This window comes from Primulina tabacum, chromosome 5, assembly GCF_025594145.1.
Source record: "Primulina tabacum isolate GXHZ01 chromosome 5, ASM2559414v2, whole genome shotgun sequence".
Taxonomy (NCBI): domain Eukaryota; kingdom Viridiplantae; phylum Streptophyta; class Magnoliopsida; order Lamiales; family Gesneriaceae; genus Primulina; species Primulina tabacum.
The window spans coordinates 4,094,175-4,103,951 of record NC_134554.1 but is presented as its reverse complement, the minus strand read 5'-3'; the positions used below and the strand labels follow the sequence as shown (position 1 = coordinate 4,103,951).

The window sequence follows — 9,777 nt, the reverse complement described above, 5'->3', positions numbered from 1 at the left end:
GATTTTCGATCAATGAAAAATATTATTTTTTATATTCAAAATATTAATTTTCACTGCAACATCTCATTTTTTGCGAGTTATGTGATGAAATATAACAATTTAGTGAAAAATATCTGGTCCGTGAAATTTTTTATGTTGAAATATATTATTTATTATATTATCATTATTTTATATAATATAATATTGTTTTTTTTCGATCAACTGAATCATTATTTTAAAATAAATCGATTCAGGTATAAAAACGTAATGGGATACGATTAGATGTTGAACTTAAAACCTTGTACTAAATTTTTGACCTCGATATTAGAGGTGTCAAAATGAATAAAAACCGTCCCGTTTCACCGTGTCAAATAGACTGACTGATTGTGAGGGATCGCGGGCAGCTGTCCCGCTGGCGTATTTTGATTTCTTATACGTAGGATTTGCAATTATTCGAGGAAGGGAAATTTTGTGTGGAAGGAAAGAGCTGAAGTTATATATTTGGGGAAAAAATAAAAATAAAAAACTTACTAACGAAAATTCAAAATATAGGAGAGAGTAAGATTAGCTATTTCAGCGATGGAAAACGAGGGACGGTTGAGACTGAACACCAAAGCCACTGAAAATCAAATTCGATTACACCCGCCACCACAGGAAAATAACCTTCGATTTCTGAAATCCGCCGCCGAGTAGCCGCAATGTCTTAGCTGATGGCGGTGCCATGAGCTTTGGAGAGGAACAATTGTGGCCCCGATCGAAATGCCGGGATTTGCTAACCGCGACATGACATTGTTTTCTCGATCTGTTTCTCGCCGGAGTTTTCCATTACTTGGTTTTTCTGGAGGTCGGAGTGGCTCGGGGGGATCTTCCTTCACGCCTTGGATGAGAAAAAAACAGCGGCGAGTCCTTCGGGAGGCGGAGTGGAGTGAGTGTAAAGGAGGGCCTGCCTTCGGAAATATGGATGCTTTGGATGAAGGTGTCCCGGTAAAGTACGCAGCATTCCCCTTCCCTTCAGTGTACTAAAGTCAGTCAATTTTTTGAATATGTGATGATTCTGGAAGCAGTTATTACTAAAATCGATCTTGCATTTTGGATTGATTTAAAAATTTTGTCCAGGGTTCGGGGTTTTAGGTGTTCTGGTATATTTCAAGAAACACGCGTATGAATTGATGAATATATCTCACACACACTCCTCTGCGTGAAGATGACTCTCATTGATGACCTAAATCGATCCGTTTGGAGATTTAACCGTAAACTTGAAAAGCACTAATGCTATTAAACTCAGTCACACTAGCCGACTATGTTGTTCTGAGCTGACTTAGGTGCACAAATGAGGTTTTGTGGGATTGTTTTACTATGGATGGTTTTGTTACTTCGGAATCTATTTATTTTTTTGTGCCATTGTACTTTGGGATTTCAGTGAGAAGCATAGAAATCTGTCATCGTGTTCCATCTATCTGCCTGGCCGCTTTCTAATGTTTCGATGCCTGCCTGATTATGCTGTCTATGCTGTTCTTAAGATTTCTATTTAACAATTCCTTTGATAATGCAAGCTACGTAGAGCCTGTTTTTATGAATCCACTAGGATATGAATAACTGTCAAAAGATTCTTTACTTTTTTCTTGATGTGTCTACATTAGACATCCTTAGCTCCCTCTCTCTCAGCTTCTGATCTGTGAATTATGGATCAATGAAAGCGCCAAAAATATCTTTCTTTTGTTTCTGTTTTACTTTATGAATCCTGAATATGATGCTTGTTCATGGAGCTCGAGATAATATACTATCTTTATTGCTCTTCCTCGCATGCTTCTGCTTATTGTGGTAACTATTTAGTATTTAAGCCTAAAACGTGTTAGGTGGTTTTACAATGCGATCACTAGATTTTTATCAATTTACTGCGTCCAAAGTTCTCAAGGCAAGTCATTTATTTGCCTGTGAGAAATTTAGGATTTGTTTTTCTTAAGTTATTACTGGCCTTCCCTTTGTCTATTTACGTGTGCTAGAGAGACTGAAACATGTCTCTCTCTTCCGCACTGGAGAAAAGTTGCCGCTGTCAGGCTGAGTTTGCCTATAGTCGAGCCTTTATTTGTTCTTGTAAATTCATGCATGATGGTCTAATGTTCTGAATTTTTTATTTTATAATTTTATCTCTTCTTAAATATTTGGATTTTTAAAATTTTACGTGAAATTTCTTTGGTGTCTTTGTCAGTTGGTTTCAATATCTTTTCCAGCCGATAAAGTATGATCGTTGCAACCAGAATCATCAACTTTCAGGAATACCAATGGCTGTAGGAGCTCTACTAATGATCAGAAAAGGCTCGAACAACAATGGATTGTCAGTTGAAGACTCTTTATGGTATGATATATGATTTAGCTTCAGACAAAATTTAGGTTATACTATCGACAGACTAGTTGTTTGTTTGTCAATATTGCGTTGATCATTGTCCAGATTTGTAAATTTTTTAAAGTTCATGCAGATTGCTCTGACGCGACCTCCTAGAAATGTGGCCGCGATTAAGTGGTGATTGTTCCCAAACTCAAAATTTGTTGTTAGTCAATAGTTAAAAATGAACATATTATGTCATTATGCGCAACAGTGGATGTTTGGGTCGCAATTGTCTGACGTATGAATTGTACGGAATAGCAAGAGATAACTTTGTTGCGCAAAGTTGTCGTTCATGAGTTAAGCCAAAATCTGCCGTCATCCATTAAGCTAAACAGCCAAAATTATGAACGATTCCGTTATGTTGATTTCCAACTACATAGCGACAAACTTTTTAATATGATGCTACCAGTTATCTCATATTAAAAATTAATATCACCGTGTCTTCAATCTGTCGAGTATCTAAAGTTCCATTAAGCTAAACAGCCAAAATTATGAACGATTCTGTTATGCTGATTTCGAACTGCATAGCGACAAACTTTAGATACTCGACAGAATATAAGGTTATTGTTAAACTCTGCCAGAGTATAAGGTTAAATTTTCATTGCTTTACCTAAGTTTGCTAAAATTTACAAAAAGCAGAAAGTGTGAAACAAACTATACTTTTTAGGTTTCATAATTGAGATGAAGGAAGACATTGAACTGGGTAGGGTTGGATAGAGAAGTGTAGAACTTTTGGACCCGTTATAATAACCCAGGCCTTGTAAATTTGTAATCCCTTGAAAATTGTGGATTTGGTGAATAATTGAGTTCTTTGATTTCTTCACCTTTCTTCATGTGCAACAAGTGTAATGCTTTCGCGGCTTCTGACTGAAACAAAAGAATCGTGATACATCCAGGGCTTATTGTTATAATCTCAACAATCACATTAATTCACCTACTAAAGATTATTTCTCTTTGAAATTTTCCTACTCAGCACAGTTAATGCTTGTTTTTTTGTGAACAACAGATAAAAACAACTTAATGCCTTCATCTACCATCGATGGATGTGATTATATTTATAAAGCGAGTTGGGTCATAGAGTTCCTTAAGAAAAAAAGTTCTATTCAAGAATTTTTTACCGTAAGTCGCCTTAGGTTCTTCTCCTAGCAAAGAAGCCTGCTAGACGTCTTAGTCTAGAGTTTGATGTAATTGTAATTTTGAATCAGCTGCATGGCTTTTCCTGAAGAAAAAAGAAGTGGGATTTATTTCCCATGAGCTCCATGAATATCTTCTAACTGACTTTGAGCATCTGTTTCTCTGATTTTTCTGATTTTAAGAAGATGACTCAAATAACGTGCATTCTTCTTCATTTTTTTTACTCATTTGCATGGATTCTCATTTTAACCCTTTCTCATTTTAATTTTCATTTCCTCCTCTGGAACGCACATTCTCGATTTTGCTTTTCTTGATTTTCTGGGTGGCTGGTGGTTACTGCTAGTTACTATCTTATCTCAAGTCCTGTTTCTCTGTTTCACTTTTGTCATTTTGTTATTTCTAAGTTTTACTTGGAATTCAGGTTTGATGTTCATGCTTAACAGGTTTGGCATCTCCTGGCTGCGGATATTCTCATGGATGGTTCATTTCCCTCTGTTACGCTAGAGGAATCCAAGATTTTTCAGAAGATTGATAGACAACTGTACACCATTCTTGTGCGAGATCTTTGGCGAAACCCCTTAGACTGCCTGCAGATCATGGGACTGTGGCTTTGGTTCGAACGGTCAGGCTTTAGCAATGCCGTAAGTAAGATCTTGTCGCAACCTGTGTTTCTTATCAACGAACTAGCTGATGAGGCCATGGCATGCCTCAAGTGCATGGATGATGCCCAGTTCCCGCTCCAATTTGAAGCAACTGAAATTCCGCTCACTCAGAGCATCGTGCAAAAGGATCTCACTCTCAAATATTTCCACCTCCGTCGACTTACTGTTTACCATGAAATTCAAACCCTGATTATGCAAGTTTACATCCCTGTACTATCCGACATTATGGAGAAAGCCTGTTATGGTGGTTTTGGTGAAAGCTTGAACGATAGCCAAATGAGCATGCAAGGCCATGCTGCATCAGGTTTGAACCCGATGATGGCACAGTCATCTTATGACGACCCTTTGATGCAAAGCTTCTCTAACATAAACATTCAAGTAGACACCTGTCCTTCCCAAAGCAACGTGGTTCAGGCAAACGAGCCGGCACTATACGTGAGGACCATGTTTGCTACATTCTCTAAAGGCTACCCCGTCTCTGAAAGTGAAATAAGGCAATTCTTCTCAAGGATCTATGGGAACTGCATAGAGTCGGTCCACATGCAAGAGGTTAAGGTCAATGAACAAGCTCTCTATGCAAGAGTCGTATTCCACAGTCCAGCTTTTATAGACAGCATTCTCAGTGGGACGAGCAAAGCAAAATTTTCCATCAATGGTAAGCATGTCTGGATGCGTAAATTTGTTCCCAACAACGGTAGGCCAGAGCCATGAGGATAACCCAACCCTTTTGACGTACCCTCCATCGATGTTTCTCAACTGTTGTCTTTGTTTCGTGCCTCGCTATGTTTATGTTCCAGTCTTTTTTTCTTGTGTCTACCGTTTAATCTTTTAGGATCCAAGTTGTGTCGCAGTCTTTGTTTCTGTAATGGTGATGGGGGCGGTGCGTTTCGTTATGAATAAAACTTTAGTGTAACAATGGGTGTTCTCCGTTATTCGATTATTCGAGTCCGATGGAGCAGTCAATTGCAAGTTAAAGCAACTCATACATACACGAGTAACCGTGGTTTCAAATTCGAATATCTACAAAAAATTAGAAGTAGTGACGCAATTCTTGTTGCTTGATTAATGCAAAAGCTCGAGCGATGAGTGGTTAAACCAGTCAACCATGTCTTGAACTTATCGCCCATCTAACAGAATAAAATTAATAATTTTTATATTTAAATGAATAACCAAATTTAATAAAACTCCAATTTTTTACCATTTTATAACCACGTCATTCTATTTGAAAGACTTTTAGCTACACGAATCGGAAAAGGTTGCAAATTTTATACGTCACAGCCAACCTCCATCATTAAGTTTGGCCATAGAATTTACCAGTGTTTAATTTCATTACACGATATCAAGGATAGCTAGAAGAACAATGCCAACTTAACCAACAGCTTTCTCAAGACTGAGAAGTTACTTAAACAAGCTGAATTTTCTGAAACTCAGAGCTAGAAAGTTTCTAGCTAACTAGGATCGCAGCATCGGCTCGATTATCTCGTTAAGGGGTTCGAGTTCTTCCTTGGCGATCAACCCGAATTCCTGCATTAAATCATGCAAATCATAGTCAAGATTTATACCACAGTTTGATACGTCGAAAGGGCCGGGGGTTACCTGTGGTTGCTACCCCTATTCTTAGGGCAGAACTTACTCTTATATTTTACAAATTTCGATAATGAAAAAGATTACCGAAGTAAACAGAACAAAATGCTTAAAGCAAGTGTTCAGATGAGCTTCTAGACTCAAAATCTTCTGGAAATGTGAGTGATATATATGCCCATACACACGGAAAAGACGTTTTAGTATGGTTTTCACGATGTCTTGGAAGTTCGGAGGAAAGGGTACGCCTAGAATTCATGAAAAAAAACATCGAGTTTGATAAACAAAGTTGATGTCATAAGAATAGACATATGCACGCACCTATAATATACAGATCGTACCTATTTTTTGAGGGAAGATGGACTCATCCTCGAGCTGAGCTTCGATCCAGTCCATTAAATACTCGACATATTTTGGTGCAGATACCTCTATAGGCTTCTTTACGGTCACACCATCAGCCCATCGGTACTCATACCTGCACATCCAAGAATGGCTTCAAATTATATTACATTATACCAACTCAATGCAAATCTTGTGCTACTTTATAAGCAAAAACACTTGGACATAACTTGTCAAAGGCTAGCTACAGAAAATATCATGACAAAGAACATAGACAAGGTAAATATTAATGAGTCGAAGAACATACTTCGGTCCAGCTGACATCTTAGGACAATTTTCTGGTGTGCAAAACTCTGTTAGAGTCGCATAAAGAACGCTTACTTGATTAAAGAAGTCAACAGCTGCATGAGGGAGAAAGAACTGGTAACTTCAAACAACATAACAGTAAACACTCTCTAAGCAGGTATTCTGCTTTTAGTATATCGATCGCGACAAACCACATCGTATGAATGTGGTTATTGACAAACGGATCAGATATGAACACCTTATTTAAAGGTATGTGCCAAAAATAGAAACGAGACATCGACCATAGGTCGTTGGGAAATGACAAGTTCATCGAAAATATACTCGTCGAGTCCTGACATGAGACATGCACGCAGTGGATACCGGAAAATGACAAACTTTTGTAGGTTATCATGACTCAATAACTACATAAAAGGAGATCATAATTCGCTATGTTCGCCGAGAGAGAGCTCATTGGAGACAGCATAGATGTGCATACTGTCGCAGTTCATCTCTCCATAAGACCAAGAGGAGATCAGCTCAAACCCAAGACTCAAGTCAAATAAGAGAGTGTTTGCAAAGTCTAAAACAAGTGATTGAATTTGTAAACTTTCAAAAGAAAATCTAAATATCACTTTATTTTAGAGATTGCAAACAATCTCTTACAAGTATAAGAGTCTCTCAGACTTAATTGCAAGTCTCTTCACAATCGCTCATAAAGCTAGCTAGCCAATATGAGATAATAACAGGCACATCACGGTTATAGAAACATAAGGAAAAACTTGAATGAATTTAGCCAGAAATCAAATTTCATCGTTTGACAGTTACGAGAGGCAAATGAATCACACGTAAATTCTTACTATTTACGGCCAACCATTCGTTAAGATCCTCCCCTGGTGGAAGTACCACAACTTCCCTTAAGTTGCCATACTCACCCAACGTAGATTCAATACGCTGCTTTAGCAGCAAACCCTGCATCAAATTAATAAAATATATAGTTTATTTATAATTACATGTTTCACATTTGAAATATATATATTAACCAGTTCATGCAGGTTTTCGGCCCTGAAACGCAAGCTTGTTGATTGTAACGCTTACAATTTTTACTCGTTAGTCAGAAGTACTCACAAATTATTTGACTTAACAATGTTTTTACTTACCTTACTGCCAGAGGGGGAATTCTTCCTACGACGGAAAGTTTTCTTGTTTTTGCTGTTACTATCAATTACAGAAATCAAATCAGCACTCATTGCAAAAAGTGCTATAAATAAATAAAAGATCTAATTTATAGAAGTGTGAAGAAGTCCATTAATTTTCATCACTTCACAATTTTCTGAAAATTAACAACAAGATTGCTGCATGCAAAAATTATGAGACTTGATCAATACATTGAACATATATAACCAATGTAGATCAAATAATTTACCATGTAAAACACAGTTAAAAAAAAGCCCCCAGATTCGGATTAAAACAAAGCTACGAAATCAAGAAATCTTCATTCATATATGCATGCAGAGAAAACAAAAGAACATTATAAGAATCCCATATATACACGTATCATATACTAATTAGTTACCTGCTTCCAATTCCGAACATACTCATGATTATAAACAATCTGCTGAAATTTTTAGTAAACTCTTTTAGGAATTAGCAGCTTTTTTTCTCTCTTTCTGCTTCAGTAGTTAAAAGGGTTTTGCATGTTTGCCTATCTGTTAATATATATAAGCAGCCAGGTGGGGTGTGTTGGAGGATGACAGGCTGGCAATGTAGAGTTCAACTAGAAGCCAACTACGTTCAGGCAATTCTATACTACACTGAGAATGATACTCTCCATGTGTTTCTATACAAGATGTTCTCGCGAACATCTGAATTCAATCAAAATATGTAAAACTCATCGGTACTTTTTTGTTTTTATACAAAATGTTCACACAAACATCTTGTATAAGCACTTTTGAACAAAACCACTATGTCGCGACTCTTTCTTGCTAAATATGTAGGGACATCGGGATTTGAGATTTATGTGCCACTATATTTAATTTTATATATTTCAAAACATATATATATATATATATACAATTACATACACACACATTCATCTTCTCTCTCGTTATATATATTATTTCGACTAGTCGTCCCTTTGTGCATGTGTTTGTGTCTCGGTCTCCATAAATATGAATTGTAAGTATGCGTATGCATGTGTAAGCGTTTGGTGAAAACAGACAAGTTTTTTAGGCGCGCCCATTCTCACCTGGCTAGCTAGCCCCTTCATTCCCTTCTTGTTAATTTTGAGCTTTCTCTGAACAGATATTATCTGTATTTTTAATTTCTTTATATACATATGTATGTATTTGTGTGTCTGTGCGCGTGCGTGAGTGTATATGTACGGGTGACGTATGTGTCAATTGATTCTACGATAACTTTTTACTTGGTAAGATAGCATGGGGTTCTTAATTAGGGTTTTCTCGATGATTTTGCTGAGCTATGGAAATTCAGTGAAAGATGCTACCATGGGGATTTTTGGCTGGTTACCGACCCGCCCCATTTGCCTTCATATCGAAGCGGGTCGGGATTGGGTGGACTAATCCATTTGACAGCTTTATTCGCATCACAATAGTCCTACTCATCTTAAATTAATGATATGAATAAAATCTCTTAATAATTCTAAAATATTTCAATCTTTATAAATTTCTAAATGGATCAATATTAGTGGTTCATATATATCAATTCCTATTTTATACAGATCAATAATAGAAGGATATTGAGCCACCAGCCCACCGGTCAAATTTAATTTAACAATTAGGACTTTTAAATTAAAGTTCTTTTTCCTCAATTAATTTCTTTCAACGAAGATCATTATTTTTAAGGAGAAAGATCAAATCTATCTGTGTGCTAAGTGTTAACAGTCATCTCCGTATCTCATAGTTGTAAAACACACAATGTAACTAATTTGCATCTATCATTACAGGATGTACAAAAATAATAACTCAAGTCGATGCTCAGTACTTTGTAAAATAAGGTATATATTACATAGAGAAATATGTGGGTTGATGATAAGGAAAAATTTGGGGCATCGACCAATCACCAGAACACGCCTGAAATCATGAAGAAAAACGTTAAAAGAGGGCCCAAAAGTGGTCTCCGGCGTATCCCCGACGTTCAAGTCAAATACTGAAAAATTATACCGTAAAACCAACTAAGCTATAAAGAATTGTTTAGTTTTCACCTGAAATGATCATGCATTTATAGAGTATCTATTTTGATGCTCATGTGGTCAACCCGGCCACTAAGATTGAGAATCAATCCCCACCACATTTTAGACAAGTCAATCATCCGGCAATATCCTATAGTACGAGATATGTGGACAAAAGCTAACCGTTGAAGCTAGTTCGGTATCAAACACTTTTGAATCGTGAG

The 9,777-nt window shown here is 36.8% G+C and overlaps 2 protein-coding genes across 9 annotated transcripts; one reads left to right on the top strand and one right to left on the bottom strand.

Annotated features, from left to right (window-relative positions):
- Positions 1 to 471: 471 nt before the first annotated feature.
- LOC142545652 (uncharacterized) lies at positions 472 to 5,130 on the top strand. 8 transcript variants are annotated; one of them, XM_075652964.1, is made up of 5 exons: positions 472 to 968; positions 1,096 to 1,301; positions 2,189 to 2,335; positions 3,372 to 3,484; positions 3,943 to 5,130. In XM_075652964.1, exons 3-5 carry the CDS (start codon positions 2,308 to 2,310, stop codon positions 4,870 to 4,872), a joined length of 1,071 nt encoding a protein of 356 aa, XP_075509079.1. In that variant the 5' UTR covers positions 472 to 968; positions 1,096 to 1,301; positions 2,189 to 2,307; the 3' UTR covers positions 4,873 to 5,130. The 8 variants fall into 8 exon arrangements, with proteins under 8 accessions (XP_075509079.1, XP_075509082.1, XP_075509080.1 ...); XM_075652967.1 differs by lacking the exon at positions 1,096 to 1,301 and having other exon boundaries at positions 472 to 963; positions 2,211 to 2,335; XM_075652965.1 differs by lacking the exon at positions 1,096 to 1,301 and having other exon boundaries at positions 472 to 963.
- A 275-nt stretch (positions 5,131 to 5,405) lies between these two features.
- LOC142544601 (MOB kinase activator-like 1A) lies at positions 5,406 to 8,034 on the bottom strand. Its single transcript, XM_075651634.1, has 7 exons — positions 7,940 to 8,034; positions 7,524 to 7,575; positions 7,224 to 7,335; positions 6,389 to 6,482; positions 6,084 to 6,217; positions 5,833 to 5,990; positions 5,406 to 5,685 (listed from the first exon to the last, which is right to left on the bottom strand). Exons 1-7 carry the CDS (start codon positions 7,963 to 7,965, stop codon positions 5,614 to 5,616), a joined length of 648 nt encoding a protein of 215 aa, XP_075507749.1. The 5' UTR covers positions 7,966 to 8,034; the 3' UTR covers positions 5,406 to 5,613.
- Positions 8,035 to 9,777: the final 1,743 nt, after the last annotated feature.